The sequence below is a fragment of the Prosopis cineraria genome, unplaced genomic scaffold (genome assembly GCF_029017545.1).
Source record: "Prosopis cineraria cultivar Desert tree isolate PC_DT_omini unplaced genomic scaffold, ASM2901754v1 PC1, whole genome shotgun sequence".
NCBI lineage: Eukaryota > Viridiplantae > Streptophyta > Magnoliopsida > Fabales > Fabaceae > Prosopis > Prosopis cineraria.
In genome coordinates, this window is record NW_026555332.1 from 29,021,785 (window position 1) to 29,043,989 (window position 22,205).

Here is a 22,205-nt window from a genome sequence, read left to right on the forward strand (position 1 = left end):
ATATAAGGTGTACAATCTCATACTAAGTGATGGAGGCAGTGACTTCTTTCAAGATAAAGTTGATCAATCATGTCAGGATAATGTCATTACATTAATCCTATTAAAACTAGAGATATTTGGGTATCTATCATGGGCACAACTCCCATCAATCAACCTAAATTTGTTCTTGGCCAATAAGGCCATTCTTATAGCTTAGCTCCACAACCCGTAGTTTGATGTTTTGATTAGTAGATTCATGATGAGGATTGTGATTTGGGTGTTAGAAAGGTGGATGAATAGGGGATGAGTGACATTGAGTGCGGAAGAGGAAGATAAAAAGGACCTTTTCTTGCCATCATTTGATATCTTCTTACCATCACTTGATCTTTTCTCGTTATTGCAAGCCACTATGTTTTTTACAAAAAGGGATGGGATACATCGTAAGTTCTTTAATGCAATTTAGAAGATGAGTTCTTCTTGGTATGCAATTAAGAAGTGGCAAGATTAGGGTTTTTGGTGGAAATGAATGAAATGTGTCATTTTGAAATCTTTAAGGAGGCAACGTGTAGGTCTTGCTCAGGTACCATGTTGAAAGACTGATGGGCTAAATAATATGAATAATACTTAGGAACATATTATTATGTGAACATATTATTTGGATGCTACATAGCATAAGTTGGGTTATATAGAGACAATCTATTTATATAGCTCCTAGATAAAGAAAACCTATGATAGAAGACAAGGCATTGCACATTGTAGATGTTTAATCAAATATGTATTTTTATTTTTCCCCACTAGGTTAATTCTTATTTACTGAAGAAATTTTGAATGTTTGTAGTTTTGGCCATTTTTATTACTTCTCTCAAATTAATTTTCCTTCTAAACTATATGTAAGAGTGTAATTTCATTTTTCCTTTTGAAATTTATTTTCATGAATTCTTGAGAGCAATCATTTAGCTCATCACCTGAGGTTACAATCAACATGTTTGAGATTGCAGTGTATCCTTTTGAAATTTCAATGTTTATAATTTGGCTTGCTGATAAACTGTGAAGAAGTTGAATCTATTTTATTTTGATCAATACTTAATCTTGAGTTTAACCATTGTGCAAAAAAAAAATCTCAAGTTTAACTATACTCTATTCCTTACTAATAGGATTTGAGTTTGAAAAACTCGAATTATTGTGCTATCATTAGATTCTTAGCTTGTTTGTCCCACAAGATTGTGAGTTAAATCGCAGCACAAAATTGACACTTTATTTTCATATTTTCATGTGTTGGCTTCATTTACTTGCTTTTTTGGCCAAAAAAAAATGCAAATATCATTTATAAAATGTGCAAAGGCTCCAAGAAAAAAGTCAACCGATGCCATTATGAGTAAGTTCTACATCTTGAGGCAAAATAAAAACCAAAGGGGGTGGGGGATTAGAAACCAAAACAAGAGGACACAGCCCTTTAGATTGACTTGCAAGCTAGGAGGCTGCATCATAACATTTCTTGGAATCCAAGAAAAATTGAAAGATCTAAAGGAATGATTAAGAGCTCTAATGTGATGTCACAAGAATGCCAATCAAGTCCATTAGAGTCTAAAGTTAAGGCTTGAATAAGAGACAAACAATTAGATTTGAATTCTACAGAATGAAAATTAAGATCAGCTGCCATTTGAACACCCTTTTGAGGATCCAAAGCCTTTGATTGGAAAGTCGAATCTGCTTTGCATTCATAGTTGATCCATTCCACTACTTCACCATTAACATTTCTAAAATAATGCCTAAACCCGCATTCTAGCCCAAATTGAAAGAAGCATCAGTACTACATTCAATAAATGGAGAATTTGGAGTATGCCACCTTAGAAGAGGACCATGGGGTGATTCCCCAAGAGTAACATTCTCATGAAGAGAACAATACCAATTTTGAGAAAACTTGTACAACAATAACTCCGAATGAGTAGCAACAAAAAGAGGAGCACTAGAGAGCCTTATATAAACAAAAACATCTAGCTTTCTAAATTTGCTAGCAAGTTATAGCAATAAGGGCTTTACCAAAATTATCCAAATCAAATTCCACAAGGTACTAAAACAACCAGTGATCTAGATGAGCAAAAGTAAAATTATGCATGTTAATAGAAAGGGAAGAACAAAACCAAGTGTGTTTAAGCCAATCACAGAATATAAAAAGGTGTTTCAAAGTCTCATCACTAGACAAGCAATATGGACAAGAAGTAGAGCTAACAATATTAAATCTTTGAAGCTTTTTAAGAGAAGGCAAAGTACTTTTAAAAATTTTCCAACTAAAGTTTTTAACTTTTTTAAGGATTTTTAAGTGCCAAATTGTTTTCCAAAATTCCTTCAAAAGGAAGAAAGAGCCACTAGCAGCATTTATGTAGATAGGAACAGTAACAAAACTAAGACATTTATAATTTTAGCAGTATAAGAACCGAATAGGGGATTGGGCTAAAGGAATAGGAATTCTCTTAATAGCAACCACTTCCCTCTTAGATAATCTAGATAAAATAGAATCCAAATTCTAGAAGCCATTACAAAAGAACTCAAAAACCTTGACCTCCTCAAGTCCTTAATGGGAGCATGTAGTGGACAACTTATGACCAAAGATAGCAGGAATCTAAAGGTTAGTTTAGAAGCTGAGATTACTTCCAATCCCAAGACTCTAACAAACCTTATCATCAAGAAGTTGTCTACCCTCCAAGAGACTAGACCACACCTAGGAGGCTCTAGCTCCTTTCTTTACATGTAGGAAATAAAAATTGGGAAAATAAATGCCTTTGAGAACTGCACCCACAACTCATTAGGTTCATTCAAAATTCTCCATCCTTGTTTAGCAAAGAGGGAAATATTATAGTCCATGAAATCTTTAAAACCCATTGCACCATTAAGTTTAGATTGAGTCATCTTATCGTAAGCAGTCTAATGAACTTTTTTCTCATTATTTTTTGACCCACCAGAAATTAGAGATTAAACTATCAAGCTCTTGACATTTTTTTTAGGATAAAGGAAGAAACTCATGGAGTAAGTGGGAATCGCACTAGCAACAAACTTAATAAGTACTTCCTTCCTAGCAAAAGAGAAAAAAAAATTAATTTCTCAATTTTGAATTTTTCTTTTAACTCTATCTTTAACAAAAGTTAAAGCCTCAATTTTAGATCTATCCTAAAGGATGGGCAACCCTAAATATTTCCCAGGACAATTAACAAAATGAATATTAAAAAGGTTACACACTTCATTACAAACAAAATCAGGGGTATGTAAGGAGAAAAAAAGGCAAGATTTATAAAAATTAATCCTCTAACCAGAAGCATTATAGTACAATTCCAAATCATATTTAACCAAAAAAAATAGAATTATTAGTGAAAAAGCTATGAGTTACCCACGCACAAGCTCTTACAGGTCTTATACCAGTCAAAATTCCATAGTTAGCCAAATTGTTTAACATATTGAAAATCACATCAACAATAATAATAAACAAATAAGGGAAAAGAGGATCCCCTTGATGGAGACCCCTTTAAGGAGTGATTTTAGCAATTTTCCTACCAGCATAATGGAGAGTAAAAGCAACAAAGCTGACACACTTCATGACTTTAGAAACCTAAAAGGGTGAAAATCCATCTTCAAAAGGACATCATTCAAAAGGTCCTATTCAATATGGTCATAAGCTTTGTTCACATCAACTTTCAAGGGCAGCTCTTGCTAATCCCCACTTCTAGTTTTTAAAAAGTGAAAAAGTTCATGAACAATAGTAATATTCTCTTGGATTTGTCTTATTTCAACAAAAGCCCTTTGATTTTGACTAATGACATTGGGAAGGATGGGTTTTAGCCTTAAAGTAGTGATTTTAGAGATGATTTTAAAAGAGAAATTATAGAGACTAATAGGCCAAAAATGACCAATAGATTTTGAATTATCAATCTTGGTAATCATCACCAAATTAGTATCATTCAACAAATTCAAAGGAGAAAAAACCAGTAACCATATCAAAAATTTTATCCTGCATAGTTTACCAAGAGGACTAGTAAAAATATACCTAAAAAGCATCTCGAACTAGGGGCTTTAAGGCCACCAAGGGCAAAAGCAGCCTTCGTGACTTCTTCCTTAAATACAAGACTAAGAAAGGAATCGTTCATTTAGTTAGAGATGATAGGTTTGACATACTCCAGCATACCTCTATAATCTCATGAACCTAAAGAGGAAAAGAGGTCTTGGTAGACATTAACAAACTAGGCATCTATATCATTTTGCCCATCTAACCAAGTACCACTGGAGTCTTTAATCTTGACAATCTTGTTTCTTTCCTTTCTTACAACAGTGGAGAGGTAGAAAAATTGAGAATTCTTATCACCATGCTTCATTCAGTTAAGTTTAGAACATTGAGCCCAGTATTATTCCTCATATTCCTATCTAGTAAGGAGATCATTCTTAAGCTCTTTAATAGCTTCAGCTTTTGACGAATTCTAGTCACTAAGAAATAGTTCCTTCAATTTATCTTTGATTCTAGCAATTGCCAATTTGTTATGACGAAAATGTTTTTTCACTCCACTTCAATAAAGCATGTTGAATCAAACCAAGCCTACTACAGAGATCTTTAATCACATCATCTTAGACATTTGTAGCAAAATTCAAACTTTGGCGAACAATCTCAGGATACTTCAGGTAGCTAATCCATATCTGCTCAAACTTGAAAGAATAGTCGCCCTTAATATCTCTAAAGCAAGAGTGAAGTATGACATGACAGTGATCATAATTGATAGCTTCCAAAACCAGAAGCAAAGCCTTAGGAAACTCTAATCTCTAATATGGATTGCATATTTCTCTATCAAGACACTCTCTAATAAACTCCTTGCCTTCTCTATTGTTTGCCTTAATGAAAAATTGTCCTTTCCAATCTAAATCCATTAGACCATTATCTTTTTCCTTGACTGTGGTAAAGGCATTAAAATCTCCAAGACATACCTAAGGCACATCACGACTAGGATTCAATTGAGAGTTTATTCCACCAATCACATCTTTTAGATAAGGTAGGCGGGCCAATACACAAAAGTCACCCACCCTTTCAAATTATCTATATCACTGTCGATATGAACATAAACAAAAATTTTTGACTTTTTACTTACAAAAGCAGAAGCTTCTTCTTTCCACCAAAGGCAAAGACTACCTAAAAGTCCCTTCAAATCCACATAAACAAAAAGCTAAAAGCCTAACTACATCCTCAAGTATTCCAACCTTGTTGCTATTTAGTTTCAAAAAGGAAAACCAGATGGGGTCTATATTGATTAATAAGGAATTGGAGATTCCTTCCTATCAAGGGGGACCTCACCCCTTAACAATTCCAAGACTCGGTGACCATTGAAGATTTGTCACCGTGCCCTTTAGTAGCATTCAAACCCTTAAACAAACTCATAACACATGGCTTATCTGAAATCACAAGCTGTAATTTTCGTCTGTTATTCTCCTTTCCTCTCTTCTTTTTATTTTTGGGAGATCAGCTACTCCCCTCTCCCTAACTGAACTTGATACCGTCGTGGATCTTAGGTTGGATTTCTGTAAAATCAAGCTCCTTGTAAATTCTAGATTTCTTGGCCATCAATTCTAACCAATAATCACCCTTCTTCCTTTTCAAATTAATTTATTCCCCTCCAGTAATCAATAAACATTCATATGGTTATGGTTTAGGGACAATCTTAGTAAGGACCTGATTATCATCATCTTCATGTGGGAGTACCACAAAATACTCTGCGCTTTATTCTAGGTTATGTTTAGAGATAGTAGCACTATAGAAAGCTGTGTATTCAAAAGAAGACCAAAGGAAGCTATAGAATTAGGGTACGATGGGAAAATTTCTTGAGTAGGCATATATTGTATGTGTTATTTGGTCTTACAACTATTGCCAGGTTTCATTTACTCGTTATTATGCTTGATTTATCATGAAATAAGCTGAACTCTTGTATACCTCCTTGCTTTATTTGTGGTTGCAGATTTCTAACTCTTGGACGCAATTTCTTTGAAGGACTCGGCTTTTCTTCTCCTAGTCTTTCCTTTTTCTATCCTTTTCCCACCTATTAAATCAAGATGATCCAAATTAAATATATTTATTTTATATTAATTAAAAAATTTAATAAATATGTTTTATTACTAATTTGGGAAGTCCATATTTAATATGGGTAATTTAAATTTAAATTTAATATTAAATTTTTTATAATTTTTATAAATTAACTATCCATATATAATATGGATGGTGCAGATTTAATAGTAAAATTATAAATAAAATTAATATTAAATTTGGAGCTCCCATATTGATTTGGATTGTCAATATTGTTGATTAGATTTAATAAAAAAATTTCAATGTTTTATTTTAATAAATGTAAAATTAAAATTAAAATATTTAATCTAGATGATTCAAATTTAATAGGGGGTGTGTTTCTCTTCACTTTTTCCCCCTCTATTATTCCTCCACTTTAAATATGAATTACTGTGAATAGGACATTATGCAGATCCTATCTATTATGAATAGGGAGTTTCTTTAAAACTTGAATGGAACATATTAAAAGGCTTACATTCTAAATATAAGGTACTTCTAACTATTTCTTGAAAATAAAAGAGATAGATTAATTATTAAAATAATATAAAAATAAAATAATTTAAATTTATTCTTACTTAAAAGCATGAATTGGGGGAAAAAGGTATCTTCTAGGAGGAGGAAATTGTAAACAAAGGTTATTATTATTATTTTTTGGGGGGAGAAGAAAAGCTCAATTGATGCTTTACTCTTTATGCAAAGTGATTAATATTTATAGCCATCAATTTATTTTAAAATGTGATTAATATATAGGATCTGCATAATTTGCTATTCACAATAAAAAAGGTGTGTCAGTATTGCAATTCTGGCAGATATATCCACCAGATATTTATGCTAGTCTTAGAACTGCGGTTCATACTTAATATGTAGACCCAACAAAACAAACTAGAATGATAAAAAAATAGAATGGAATGAACATTAACTAGTAAGACTTTGTTTGATATGATATAAAACATGTTGGAATGAAATTTAATTTTTATATTTGATTAAACATAAATAAAAGTGAAAGGAAAAGAATACTCCTTGCAACAACAAAAAATAGAGGGGGAGAAGTTGACAGAGAAGGGGCAAGAATGGTTAACTTAATTGATTATTTCTTAAAAATGGAATTATCATAAATAACAAGACATTAAGTAGAAGTGTTGATTCTATGAAACTAAGGAATGAGACTTTAATAAGAACTACACTCTCAAGATTTAAATGGTAACTAAACATACAAGACCTCCAATCATCCTTATTATTTTGTATTGGCAGCACAAGAAATTTTTGCATGCACAAGGAATATTACCTTATCAATATTCTATTCAATAAAAATATACTAGTTCAATAAAATAAAATTTTATGTATCATTATTTTTAATAATTTTTTTTGGAATATAATACCTCTTTAACTTCTTTCATTTTCTCCCTCTACTGTCATTATAAATTAGGGGAGAAATAAAGCACAAGAAATTAAAACAATTTAAAGTGATATAAATAAGAAATAACAATGAAAATTAGATGAATTTGACATGACACGTTTTTATTAAATAGTATACAAACAATGTGATACATCATATTCATGCAATAAATTTTTTTTTTTTGTGAGATCTATTGTGAACTATTTGATATGCTCTTCGATGATTGAGGAATTGACAATTCCTTTTTCCCCCCTCAAAGCAAAATGTAACTTGTCACTTGAAAGTACAAATTTAAACTTTCATTTATGGGGGAAAAAGAATAACTTATCTCTCTTGAAAGTCCAAATTCAAACTCTGATTTATGGGGTAAAAAAGAAAAATATTAAACTCCCATTTGTTTCTTGTGAAAAAAACATCATTTAGGTTTTTTTTTTTTGTATTTTCGACTATTAATGCAAGGGGTAAAAAGAGTTATTATTAAAAGCAACCTTATTCAAGAGGTATAGCGCTAAAAGCGAGTACATTTTTCAGTGAGAATGTCAACTTTAATTCATCACATTAAGAGAAATTAATCTCTTTTACTAGACTCAGGAAAACAGTAACCAAATTTTAGGCCTTCATTATTTGATCAATTATCTTGAACTTCCAAACGTACCCTTCCTGCTCTAAACCGTTGATGCTTGAGTGCCGTTGATGAAATGTGGGACTAATCTAAGGGATTTTAAAATATAAATAACCATAAAGTCTTGATTTTCTAATTTTGGATTGAAAGCTCACGCTTCTGATTGAAGCAATGATGTGATGAAACAGTTTATCGTGTCTTGGGATATTGAGTTAGTGTTTAAACAAAAGATAAAATTTACACTGTTTAAATCAATGTCAAAAAAATAAAATGTCATTGAAATGGCTAGAGTATTAGTTCACGATTTAATAATCAAATTAGGATATAAATTATAGTTCAATTGATCATAAATAAGTCAGTATATTTGAAATAACTTATGCTTAAAAGTAAAAGAAATATTTATATATAATAATTAAAATGAATTTTTATATTTCAAACAAAATAACATAAAGTAAAACAGTAATATCCAACAATATTCTATCATTCTAATGAAAAATATATACTTATCTCATAATTTATAATTTATAACTTCTAAATATATACATATATACATATTCCATACAAATTTCTTACATATTTGTTCATTTTTTTCATTTATCAACACTTATTATGTATAAATGTGTATAAATTATAATTTAGAAATACAAATTAAAAAAATAAAAAAATAGGAATGGTTCAACCAGTTTACCCATTGGTTTCGCCGATTTTCATCAGTTCTAAAATTCGACAGCTTTCTATTGTAATCAAACTTGATTTAGAACCTATTTTTAATTCAATTGGTCGTACCGACAAGTTCAATCCAATTCTTATAACATTGGTTCTAAGCAAAGGAATGAGAAGCATTATATGCAATTGGATATTGTATCAACTTAAGACAATTGACCCTCATGTTGATTCACAGGCTACCAGTAAAAATTAAGCTTGCATCATTTTTACCCATAACACATAATTGCTTCCGAATTGGAACAGGTTTCCACGAGACACAGTTTCGATCGGCATTGTCCTGTGGGGATGAGGATCTGAAACTACTATAAAAACAAGATTTTTTTAATCATATAATTTAGATTGTTTACATGACATTTGGAGGGTTCAGATTTTCTGTTGAAATAACACAACGTGTTTTAATAGAATACAGAGCAAAAGGCACTTCGCATGACACAAGGGTTTGAAACTCTGACAACAATAAATTGAGCGAACAGTGAAATGCATATCAATCGCAATACTTCTCTCGATACTATACTGCACATATTACAATCTAAAAAAAATGATCTTTTTTTGTAAATGGTTTTACATAAAAAGATCAATTATTAGGTAATTTCTTTTAATTTTACACTTTTGCAGTTTTTTATGGGTTGAATAAAAAGTTGTATATGAGAAAAAGTATTTTTAATGAGAATTAAGATGTATTTTTATTTGTGAACTATTTTTTGAAAAACACCAAACATTCTAAATTATTTGTATTGTAGTAATTTTTAAAAACACCAAACATTTTTAAAAGCTTAATAAATGATAGAGCACAATGGCGTCTTGCAATCCATATAGCCGACCCCACCTAGTGGGATAAAGGCTTGTTGTTGTTGTTGTTGTTGTTGTAGTAATTTTTATCCTTGAAGTAATTAACACAACCAAAATATAACTCAACTTAGATCAACTTAGCATGACGAATAAGATTGGTCAAACTTAAATAGGTCAACATTAAAGTATTTAATATTAGAGATAGATGTGGCAATCCTAAGGGCGGATATGCTATGTTTTAATTATTTTATGAACAAAATTGCTATGACAAATAATTTAAAATACAAATAGTTTAGGACATTTATTTCTTAAAAAATATTTCATGATAAAAATGCAACTTAACCTTTTTAATAATAAAGCATTTAATCTGAAAAAAACTGGAAAATATTTATTTTTTTAAGAAACCATTAATAATTCAACCAACTCATTCATTTTAGCAATGTGACCAGAAGTAACTCATATATAGAACCAAAATGAGTATTCTATAAGATAAAATTATTTTCTCAGCAGTGTCATCAACATCATCAATATCAATGCAAAGTATAAAATTTATTAAAAAGACACACAATTCGTAAATTATAAAGAATAATACAATAAAAATGTCTAGTTTGCTGATAAAATCAGAAAGCAATCACATATAAACATAGTAACACACTATCTCTTGTACACGAATATAGAAGAAAAAGGGAAAGGGACGACGTTACATCCTTCTCGAATCCTCAGGATTTCAACACGTACAAAGGTTGTATAAGCATCCTGTACAGGTAAATGCCCCTTAATTCATTAGTTGACAGCACTAACCTATATTTCAGACAACTTGGCTATATTTCAGACAGCTCAGAAGACACCTCGCAGGGCTATTTAATAGGCTCCAAGTTAGTGATTATCTGGCAATTGAGAAGTCACAAAAAATATCATCACATCAACAAAGTTTGATTCAGTTGATAACAATTTGACTCATAACACACAAGATCATGAGTTTAAATCCCATTGTAGATGCAAGGATTTTGTTGGTGAACAATCTGTAAGTACCTCTGTAAATGCTCTTTAAACCTAGAGACATGCTCTAACAAGTTTTCGGGACTCAACTCACCTGCACTTTTTTATATCCAAATTAAAAAATAAAAAGAATATGACATGCTTACCCATGGTCTTTAAGATTTCCCTTGGCTTTTTTTTGGTTTAAAATCCTCTGGCCTAGCTAGGCAAGTCGCAGATGAATTCATCTCATCCGAAAGTTCTGCTGCCACGTCAGACTTTCCTGCTCTATTTAAGCTTGCAATTAGTGATCGATAGACATATATGGAAGGACGAATCTTCATCATCTTCATCTGCTTGAAAAGTTCCAATGATTCCTCAACATTTCCTGATCGACCAAAACTCTGAATTAATGCAGTATATGTAAGCAAATCTGGTTGAATTCCACTCTCAACCATCTTCCTAAAGTACAATAAACACAAATCATATCTTCCAACCCTTCGCAAGCTGTTGATTAAAGTGTTGTAAGAAATGAAATCTGGGACAATATCAGCTTCCTTCATAGATGCAAACTCACCAAGCATTTCATCCACACGACCTGAACGACCTAAAATATCTAAAGCAATGTTGTATGTTATCAAATCCAGACTAAAATTCGCTATTTTAAGATGATCAAATATAAATAATGCCTTGTCCTGCTGCCCACTTTTGGCAAAGGCAAAAATTATCCTGTTCACAACTGATGTACTTGAACGAGTCGTCTCTAATACTTCTTTAACAAATCTTAGCAGCTCCACACAATCACTCATCTCTATGAAAGCTTGGGAAAAGTTAAGATACACAGTTGTACCTATGGATTCATTGGACAACAGCAATTTCTTGAAAACTTGACATGAAAGATCAATATCCTTCTTCTGACTGGCCATTGCTAATAGGCGGGCATACAACTTAGAGGAAAAGTAAACGTTCTTCTCATGCAACACTTCTAGCGTTTCTCTTGCAGCAGAAAGATTCCCAGCGTTGCACATCTTATCAATGTATGAAGAGCAGACTTCCATACTCGGTGCCAATTCATTTTCAATGACTGAAAGAAAGTCATTCAATACTTTATCTGACACACTACCTTTATCAGGAGATGCATCTGTTGCAAGGTAACTGAAATTGCCAATAAGTCAACTTTGACTGGTTAAAATCAACCAGATTAAAAAGAACTGATATAAAAGGACATGATAAAGTAAAGACCAATGTATTACAAAATCATTTATGCCCGTAAAAGAAGTTCAAATTGAGGTCAGTCCAATGGGACCTAACACAATTTGTTGATCCGACTGCATTAGCTAATGCCTTATCACCATGTATAATAATGTAATAATGCAATAAGGACACAACTAAGCCAAATATCGTGTTGCTGAATCCCCAATTGAATAAACTGACTTAGAACAGAATCCGACATGAGCTTAAATTGTTCAAGTGCATATTTTTCCTGTCAACTATTTGAGTAAATTTTTAATTTAATTTCACAATATACAGGCATAACAATTATCAACTTATAATCAACAAACAATGAAGAATGAACTAACCAGAAGAGCATTTGACTAGTCAGTCTCAATCTACATTAGCTTTTAGCATTATAACATGTTTGCTGCTAGGGCTACTGAGCAAAGTCATTAAAATGGATGATAATATGAATTTGGTTCTTTTGCACACTAGTCCTCTTCAGTATATCAAACAAGATCTCTGAAACTTATTACACTCCTTCAGAAGGAAAAAAAGTCCAAATTTTTATGAAAAGAAGAACATTAATTAGTCAACATACTGTCAAAACCAAAATATAATCTCATGACACATCAGCCATAGTATATTCTGCTCTGCTATCATTCTAGACTGGGAAAACGAATTTTCTGATGTTGTTTCCTGGAAAATTTAGACCATCTAAATTATAACTTTTTTCATTTTAATTTCAATCCCAATTATCATCAATATATATATGTATATATATGTGTATATATATATTGATAAAAGTAAATACTTTGGCAACTCTTCCAAACTTTTTTCAACCCACAATGAACATAGAACAGATCAATCAGCACGTCTCATTAATAAACCAAACTTGCAGAAACCCCTAGCAAGTAAGTGACAATTAATCACGGAGGGCCTCTTCTGGATTCTGCAGACACATATTGAGAAGAAACCATTCTGATTTCGCCAAAAGGACGATTAACAGACAGAGAAATAGAGAAAGCAAACAAGATTTTCGGCGGTCGATTTTCTAAGGATTCTATCGCATTTGACGGGTCCCTTGCTTATTAGAAAATTTAAATAAAGAAATCATTTTTCCTTCTTGTTCCGATCCTATCTTGTTGCCTTATTGAGTGAAATTCACACTTACCTTCTACTTATTCTGAAAATAGGTGAACACACGGAACGGAAACTCAACGCTGGATTGAAACTGCGATAGAAGGATAAGCATGGAAGTATAAGCTGAATGCATCTCCTTGCACCAAACATGCTCGATCAAGCATCTGTTACAGACAAAGCAGAACTTAACACCGAAACGGCGAAGAGGGGCAAGTATGCAATTCGGGTTCAAAGAAATATTCAGTTAAAAACCTTTCCGAGATTTGTGACTAATCAATATAGCCATATCAATTAGTAACAACTAGCATTGCCTCAGTTCTGTAGTGAAGATGAGACCTTACTTCTGAACCACATCTGCGATGAGAGACTGGGGAGTCTGGTAGATTAGGGATAGACGGAACGTGAGACTGAGATTAGGAAGGAATGCTAGATAGGGATGTGGAGATTAGGAGAGACGACACTTAGGAGAGATGAACAAATACATACACGACTGAAGACTGTAAGGTGGAAGTGGAGATTAGGTTTCGATCTGGGCCGCCGCAAGTTTCATCGTCGCCATAGCTCTTTCTTCTTCGATGTTGCAGACCTTTTGCGAGAAACAGAGAATTCAGGATCACTCTATATTGTATAAAGTTGACAAATGAACTACTTTTTTATTATTTATTTTATATTATATATAAATATTATTTTTGAAAAAAAAAAAACACAGACACACACGCACACATTACTTGCTGGTAAAATATATATATATATATATATATATATTATTTAATTTAATTACTATGTTGTGGGCAACAAAATTAATTACTGAATTATAAATTACACTGCAAAAAAGAAACCATTTAACAAACGCATTTACCTAACCTGGAAAAAAAGGGTCTTTAGATGCCCTTTTTTTTGGGGGCCAAAGTTTGATGCCATATTAAAGTCTATTATTAAATATCATTTGTTACTTGAGTCATTAAGGCAATTTTGTATATTAAGAAAGATGCAATCCTATGACAAAATTAACTTCTTCAGGCATCCCCGTCTATATAAAAAATTAAGCCTCTAAAACTCTGGTTTCTGTTGAAAATATATTTTAGCACACTCGTCCATTTTATTGGAGCAGAACCTAGTATCATGAGTTACGACCTCTCCATTCTGGCGTCCATGCTTGTAAGGTAAGGAATCTTGTCTAATAATGTATTCATTCCATTGTATCAAAAACTTCAAAGAATAAATAAATAAATAAAAGAATGCATTCCTTCAAAACATCTATTTTTTATTCATCAAACTTATTCCTAAATATAAACTAACAGAAAAAGCTTGCAGATTATGGCCATAATGATTCTGCAAACATCAGCAACAATAGCAACACAAGTGAGAAAAACATCTACAAGAAACAATGGGTGAGTTATTACAGATCCATCAACTCTTTGTTCAGGAATTGTATGTCAATTCAGTAAGGCATGCATTTCTGGCAGCATCCTTTTTACAGTCTCAACTCTGGTGCTTGAAGTATTAGAACCAATGATGAACTTGAAGAATTGACATGGCCAACATATGCGTCTCGCCTTACGGCTACTTCGCTCCCTTTTCTCTTGTTCTTCTATGTGTCTGGTTAGTTCCTCTGTACGCTGCCGGAGTTCGATGGCTCTGTTGTCAGCTAGCTGCAACGACCTCTCTGCTGCTGCCTGTGCAGTCATTGCAGCGCTTGCAAGTTCTTCTTTTAGTCTTAATTTTCCATTTGCTATGTCCAAGGCAGTCTTTGTTCTCTGTAGTTCTTGTTTCAAGGCATCCACCTTACAGATTGACAAAAGCAAAGAGTAGTATGATATGGAATTATTATTATTATTTTTTTATCAGAAGATGTGGAATTAATTTGGTAGGCAGACAAAACATACACACTGATTACCCATGGAAATAATATCACATTGAGAATGACCTTCCCAAATTGTACAATCTACTAGTTTAGAGATAAATAATAAGTAATAACAATCATTCAACTATCTTCTCCAACTTATGCTTTTGAATTTGAAATGAACTGACTTTGATTCTTGACATGTTCTTGATTGAACATTCAGGAGTTGGATTATTGTCAGCTTTCATTATATCAGCTAAGATAAATTTCTGCTAATCTTATACTGGACCAGTATTTTTTTCCAGATGACATGAAGGTAAAGCCTTATGGAAAATTTCATAAATAAAATTCATAAACAAGCAAGAATTGTGAAAATTTTATGATAAATCAAACAGAAGTAAACGACATTCATCAGGACAGACTTCCATTGATGGAGAAAAGTAGACAGAGTTAATATCAACTGAAGTTCACAATTCACATAGCAAGGAATAGAAAAAACCTTTACCACTTTGTCACGCTCTTCAATCTCTTTTTTTCCAGCTTCAACTTCCAACTCACATGCATTCTTCCATCTAGCAACTTCTTCCTCAGTTTCCTTAATTTCTGTCGAAAGCTCCTCTACCTTTCAGCATTCAGACAAAAGTATAAAGTTGGTGAGAAGAGAGCTTTAATAGAGAATGATTATCCCATTTCTTGATCAAATAGGTGATTACATTTTGGGCCAAAACCCTCTCTCTATCTTCTAACTCCTTAATGTAGAGTTTGTTTTCTGCAATTTCTTTGGCTTGTTTCTCTGTGAGACACTGGAGTCGCTCTGTGTCTGACCTGACATAAGGTTGAAAATAAATAATCCAAAACCAAGCAATATGACATACTAACCAGCTGTAGCAAGATGGAATTTCTGAAAATAAAGACAGACTAAGCTCATACATATAACCAAAATTTGTAGAAATTTGAATTCTAGATGTCTATTATGATCAATCTTTTTTTGAAATAGGAGCAGCGTCTACAGAGATAGTCTCCTCAGCCTTTTTTGTTTGATAGAGATCTTGGGTTTTTTATTACCATCAACATGTGACTTGCTTTGATTACCACCAATGTATGGCTTTCTACACTAACTACCAACAGAGTAATTCACACGAACCACCAAAATGATTTTGGAAGTGAAATTGAGAGATCAAATTATACCTCACATGGAAAAGTTTAAATATTTGGGAGCCATTATTCAAAATGATGGTGAAATCAGTGGGGATATTTCACATAGAATTCAAGTTGGGTGGTTTAATTGGAAAAAAGTTAAAAGAGTTATTTGCCACCGTAAGGTGCCTAATAAACTTAAAGGAAAGTTTTATCGTACTGCTATCAAACCGGCTGTGTTGTATAGTAGTGAATGCTGGGCTTTAACAGGACAGCAAGAGCATAAAGTTGGAATAACAGAGATGAGAATGTTACGATGAATGTGCGGACATCTATGTAAAGAGAAAATTCGAAATAAGTACGTATGCAAAAAAGTGAGAGTAGCACCTATTGAGGAGAAAATGATAGAAAATCGTTTGAAATGGTTTGGGCATGTATAAAGAAGACCGCAGGAGGCACCAGTGAGAAGAGTGAAATATATAACTTTGAGCCCTGTTAAGAGGGGTAGAGGAAAGCCTAAGAGAACATTCTTGGAAGTTATTGAACGCGATCTCTCAATTAATAATATTCCTAAAAGGTTGATAAATGATAAAACACATTAGCGTCTTGTAATCCATGTAGCCGACCCCACCTAATGGGATAAAGGCTTGTTGTTGTTTGTTGTTATTTGTTAATTTTGATATTACTATTTGATATCTGATGCTACAGCCTACAGACAAGTCTATATTTGTGTATTGTCAGGCCAAAAAAGGGAAGAACTGTACTAGTGTGAATTTTATATCTACTTGGTTCAAACCCTTGATCTTTTTTTTTTTTTTAAAGGGGTATCAAATCCTTTCCATTGGATCCAACAACTGTTGGTTATTCTTTTGTGCTAACTCTCAACTTACTTTTCAAATGTTGCTTGAAATTAGTTCCCTGTCATCAGTATTCAGTAACAGTAACCACTTTTCATTACTTTCAAGATCATTGATTTAGTGTTGTACTACACTTTGTGAGCTTGAATGGTTTCACCTTCTCCTCTTTGACTGTGTCTATCTCTCAGTCGCTCCAACTTTACCATGTAACTTTCTTTCTAACCTAACTCTACATCCATAAGTTTCAAGGTTATTCAAGACATGCCTATATCAGCATTTAAAGTCTAAAACCGCAACAGATAGATCAGGTCCTAATTATATATATATATATATATATGAACAAAGAAAATGAGTATTTCAGGCCACTGAATAGATTAATATCATCAATGTCCATCACGTACAATGAGGCAAAGTTAATATATGAATTGCAAATCTATACTTAAAATTTCATTCTCTTTTTTATAAGGCAAATATATTATAGTAAAGAAGGTAGAGACACAGTACGCACTACACACTACTTAAGATCCACACTTTAGCCACCACTGGTGGTAGTTGGTACCATTTGGCTACATTACTGGCACTTTTTCCCCCCATGAATTCCAATTAGTTACCTGAAAATTTGTAATTTTAGTTAAGAGGATCATATAAAGCTATAAATATAAAAAGAAAGGAAGGGACCAATAATTTGTAATTTTAGTTAAGAGGATCATATAAAGCTATAAATATAAAAGAAAGGAAGGGACTAATAATATACTTCTCCTTGGATTGTTAATACAGAGAGAAGAAATTGCTTAATTATGTTTAGTGCTGTCGTCTATGAAATGTCAATGTTAAAAACAGAGTCAAAGTAACCTCAGTTTATTTTCATCAAACTCTGCTGCAATTTACAGCATCATCAGCAAACAACCAAATCAGTATGATGATTCAAAATGGTTAGATGATAAAATACCTAGACTCCTCCAAAGATTTCCTCAATTGAGTGATTTCGAGACGTAGATTCTTCATTATCCTTTCAACTGTTGATGCCTTGAAAATAATCATAAATGTCAGAACAGGCCAAGCCTTTTACCAGAAGATGGTAAACTACATGTCATTACTATTGCCTATGACAAGTGCCAATCCTTATTCTAATAGAGTCAAATTTACAGAAATTTGTTGAGAAATGAGAAAAACAAGCTATATCCGATTCTGATGGGGATGCACAATGATCTACAGAAAAATATTAACTACATGTCAATGTAAAAGAAGAGATAAATCTTTTGGTTCTTTTGAATATGTCACAAGCTATAAATTGGGGTAAAGAATGTGACATCTTCATTTTCTTGAATAGCATTCTAGCTCAATCTAGCAACAATACTTCTAAAAGTAAATAAACTTATTGTCCTTAAAACATTAAAATAACGTCAATTTATTCTTAAAGTGCAAGTATCTCAATTTCACAGCACCCTCTGTTTATTATTAAATTGACTCAAATAAAACTAAGGTGGTGAACTAGCCAAATAGCATGTTCCAGTACTGTAAAATTGATTAAGTGGCAATGTTTAGTGTCCAGAAAAAGCTAAAATTGGAGAACTATACTTGACAAATTAATGGACATTTTGCAAACTTTCTGGAATTATTTAACTAACTTGAGATGCTTACACTTTAGATGACCAAAATGAGAAATGCACAATCATTCTTTATGCTATATATAAAGTGAAGCCTTGATTTAAGTATGGTGACATTAGACAATTGTTAGCTCTATTTTTGTTCCTTTTGTCCAAAGCAATAAGCAAGAGATCAGACAATTAACTATGTTAAAAGTGGAACAAAGACGGAGACCACATGAAAAAGTCAATCACATGGCAATAAGGATAACAGTGACTTACCAGACTAACAATCTCCTCTTCACACTCACTACTGTCGGACTTAGTTCCTGTGTTAACCCCAGTACTCTTAGTCACTGTGTTAGCCCCAGTACTCTCTGTAGCTGGCTCATTAGTATTAGCCCCCATCATGAATCCAAAACCAACTTTCTGCAATCCAAATGGCAATAAGGGCACCCTTCCCTTCAACTTCTTCTCCAATGACTCTTTCTCCAAGATGGCAATCCTTAGCAACTTATTGACATCCCTATTCTCCTCTGTCAAACTGACCAGACTATTCTCCAGTTCTCTTTTCTCCTTCTTTTTCGATTCTTTATACTTATCAATCCTTATTTCCACCTCAGTTGCAAGCCTTGACACCATTCTCACCTCTTCCAACAACGCCCTTGACTCCTCTCCTAGTCCAGATTTTACATCAATACCCTCGCTTTCTTTAACAGAAGTTTCATCATTTTCTTCCTCTAAACCTTCTAACACTCTAGATAAGCAATCCCTTGTAGAACTGAGAGATTCTAAACTCTCTATCATCGATGAATTTATGCCTTCCCTCTCAAGCTCCAATTTTTGAACTCGCTCTCTGAAATCTTCCATTTCTTTCTTGAGCCCTTCTTTCTCTCCCATTTCCACATCAATCTTCTGCGAATACTCCTCCTCTTTTTCTCTCAAATTTGTTTCAAGACAACGAACTTGATCCCGAAACGAGTCTCTTTCCCTGGTAGTTTGCGCCACTTCTCGGCTTAAACGCGCGTTATGATCAGCGCACTCATCCATCTGGTGCTGGAGCATAGCTAGGTTTTCCTCGGCTTCCGCATGCTTTAATTGAAGGCTCCCATAAACATGACGAAGAGATTCGATGTCGGAGCGAAGAACATTGTGGGAAATTTCAGCAGCGTCTGGTGAAGAGTGAATGTTGATTCGGGAGGATCCTGGTGAAGAAGTTGTAGTAGAAGAGGGTCCTTCCATGTTCCGCAGAACAACGGATGAATCGGGGTACTCATGAAGAGAGAGAATAAGAGGAAGGTCAGAGGATTTCAGAATGAAGTGAGTGAGTTTCTAACCTACCAGTCAATGGGGAGGTTGGAACCTGAGAATGAACAAAATGGCCGATAGTTTTCAACATTCCACGTGTGTGTGTGTATTGCCAAACGCACATTCCACTCATACAACATTACACATAGGGGGGAAAAAAGTTAAAGCTTAATATTTCTCAATTATCTGTCGATTCCTTTCCTTTTTTTTTTCATGTCTTTTTTCATTAACCATATTTGTTTTGAAATTTTAACTTTTATTAATATAATAGTTTGACTTTTTTGAAAAATCATGTGAATTGCATGGCCATAAAATGCACACACACAAATCATGACAAAAATACCAAGATGCTACATAAAAAAATTAATTAACAAAATATTGTAAGGGAAAAAATATATCCCAAGATGCTATAGAAGCAAAAATTGATTTGATAGGAATGCACACAACTTGATTTGATTGAAGCCAATTTTCACAACTTAGTTTGATTAAAGCCAATTTTCACATTTCATTCCCTATCCATCCCTACCCTAATTATTGATTTTATTAACATAATCATGATTATAAAATGATTATTTTTATGATTACTAAATTATTTTCTACAAAAATAATTGATGGGACAATCATTAATGAAATGATAAGCTACTAAGTAGATTTTTTTATTTTATATAATGATAATTTTTTTAATTAATTTAGATTGAAGTGGAATAAATAATGATTTGAAACATATAAAATAATAAAATGAGTCAATAATAACAAAAGGCTATTATTTTTTAGAATAATTAAAGATTAAATATGTTTACATTAGAAAACATAATCTATATATAATGGCTTCCTGTGCCACATCTTGGCCTCCTTATAATACAGTGAGGTTGCCCTTATCTTGTAGGCTCTTTGTGTTGAGATTTTGACGATTTTGTGGTTAGTACAATTGGTGGGGTATTCAAATCAAAAATAGGAGACTCTGTAAGGGAGATCAAATGTTATGGAGTCGCGAATATTTCATTCGAGGGCCCTCCATGTTCAAATGTGTAACCATTGTATTTGGTTGCAAATAACAATGATCATCAAATAAAAAAGTGAATGAGACAAGTTGTTCAATATCTAAAGAGCTAAATCGATGGGACAAGGATGATGGGGGCATGCGATGGGATTGAGTAAACAAGTTAGAAGAAGAAGGGCCTCCTTGGTCTTGTTCCACTTCATCTTCAATGGCATCAAGTGGTTGTATAGACAAATAGCTTCCATGTCTCCTACTTTATCTGCCTTGAGGAATATGTAGGCATGGCACATCTATTGCAGGTGGAGCAAGTCGAGAGACCATTGTGAAGCGTTGCTCTCTTAACGCAAGTAATATGTTGTGTTGATCTTGACAAACCCTTTCTTGATAATCTATTATTGATATTTGTAGAGGGTTTTGAAGACTTAACCTATATAAACCTTTTGTTATATATGCCTGAAATTAGTTAAAAAATATTAAGAAGTAGGAATATCAATTGTAAAAATATAATAATAGTGAATACTTACTGCAAAACTAGTTGCAACAGTTTTTTAGCTAATCCATCTTCGAGTATATCTCTAATACCATCGCATGTACTCGAAATGTGTGATCTAATGGCTCGTTTGATATAGGAGACTCTACAATAACATGTTCCCATCCTTCCCATGCATTGATGAAGATTACATGCTCCTCAATCCAATTTGATGATGTTCTTCCCTTAAGTTGTAATGTATGGACATTCCCAACCTAACTGGGGGAAAAGGAATCGACTGTTGAAGACCAAATTGTCTCACGATGCAATCAGGATGGTACCATTCTATTATGTGAAAGCATATTAAGGGAACTAAAGCCCTCCAAATTTGTGGTGTGACTAAGCAATAGCTTGGAATCAAAACTTGCAACAATTGAGAATCATATAGTCTCCATATTATCTCATCCTTTGCCTTTGCATCGAGCCAAAGTCTATATTATTGTAATGACATGGCACTCAGACGAGGTGGTCACCCCATGTTTTTCCATCAATGGTTAATTTTTGCAATGTGTTAAATCTATATGATTAAATAAATAATATAAATTCACATTAATGAAATTCTAAAATAAGCATTATCGAAATCCAAAAATGGGTATGAGAGGATAAATATCTATTTATGGATCTAGAGTTGGAGGTTACTTTAGTGCTAGCATCAGAAAGCGATCCCATGCCTATAAGTGAAGTAATGCTAAGCATCTACCTATCCTTTGCTTAACTGGGTTAGTGGCATTACATAACTCTCTATAAAGATGCACTAATACTGTAAATCCCCATAAAAAGCAGCTAACTTCTTTAAAATTCTAAACCAATAGAAGATACACAAAATAAATTTTATGACCTAACCTATCTGGCATTAAATACCCACCAATAACCTAAGTATATAAGTTCTTGTGAATTGTTAGATTTGTACATCATTCGCATCATCTGGGAGTTGGTGAAAGTGTTTAGCTAACCAAGAAATTATAAGCCTTTATCTTGACATTTTATCTTCTGGTGGTCATATTCTAAG

At 33.0% G+C, this 22,205-nt stretch overlaps 2 protein-coding genes and 1 non-coding gene across 5 annotated transcripts; 1 reads left to right on the top strand and 2 right to left on the bottom strand.

Moving 5' to 3' along the window:
* Positions 1-1,121: 1,121 nt before the first annotated feature.
* Positions 1,122-1,228, top strand: LOC129297096 (small nucleolar RNA snoR97). The gene has a single exon (XR_008590113.1). It is a non-coding gene; the product is annotated as a small nucleolar RNA snoR97 (small nucleolar RNA).
* An 8,902-nt stretch (positions 1,229-10,130) lies between these two features.
* On the bottom strand, positions 10,131-13,565 carry LOC129305128 (pentatricopeptide repeat-containing protein At1g11900). 2 transcript variants are annotated; one of them, XM_054945078.1, is made up of 5 exons: positions 13,423-13,565; positions 13,189-13,312; positions 12,968-13,100; positions 10,746-11,733; positions 10,131-10,487 (listed from the first exon to the last, which is right to left on the bottom strand). In XM_054945078.1, exons 3-4 carry the CDS (start codon positions 13,084-13,086, stop codon positions 10,755-10,757), a joined length of 1,098 nt encoding a protein of 365 aa, XP_054801053.1. In that variant the 5' UTR covers positions 13,087-13,100; positions 13,189-13,312; positions 13,423-13,565; the 3' UTR covers positions 10,131-10,487; positions 10,746-10,754. The 2 variants fall into 2 exon arrangements, with proteins under 2 accessions (XP_054801053.1, XP_054801043.1); XM_054945068.1 differs by having other exon boundaries at positions 13,189-13,541.
* A 614-nt stretch (positions 13,566-14,179) lies between these two features.
* On the bottom strand, positions 14,180-19,708 carry LOC129318955 (uncharacterized protein At3g49055). Of its 2 annotated transcripts, none has more exons than XM_054963971.1 (5): positions 18,642-19,708; positions 17,723-17,799; positions 15,493-15,604; positions 15,279-15,401; positions 14,180-14,720 (listed from the first exon to the last, which is right to left on the bottom strand). In XM_054963971.1, exons 1-5 carry the CDS (start codon positions 19,599-19,601, stop codon positions 14,373-14,375), a joined length of 1,620 nt encoding a protein of 539 aa, XP_054819946.1. In that variant the 5' UTR covers positions 19,602-19,708; the 3' UTR covers positions 14,180-14,372. The 2 variants fall into 2 exon arrangements, with proteins under 2 accessions (XP_054819946.1, XP_054819955.1); XM_054963980.1 differs by having other exon boundaries at positions 15,285-15,401; positions 18,642-19,706.
* Positions 19,709-22,205: the final 2,497 nt, after the last annotated feature.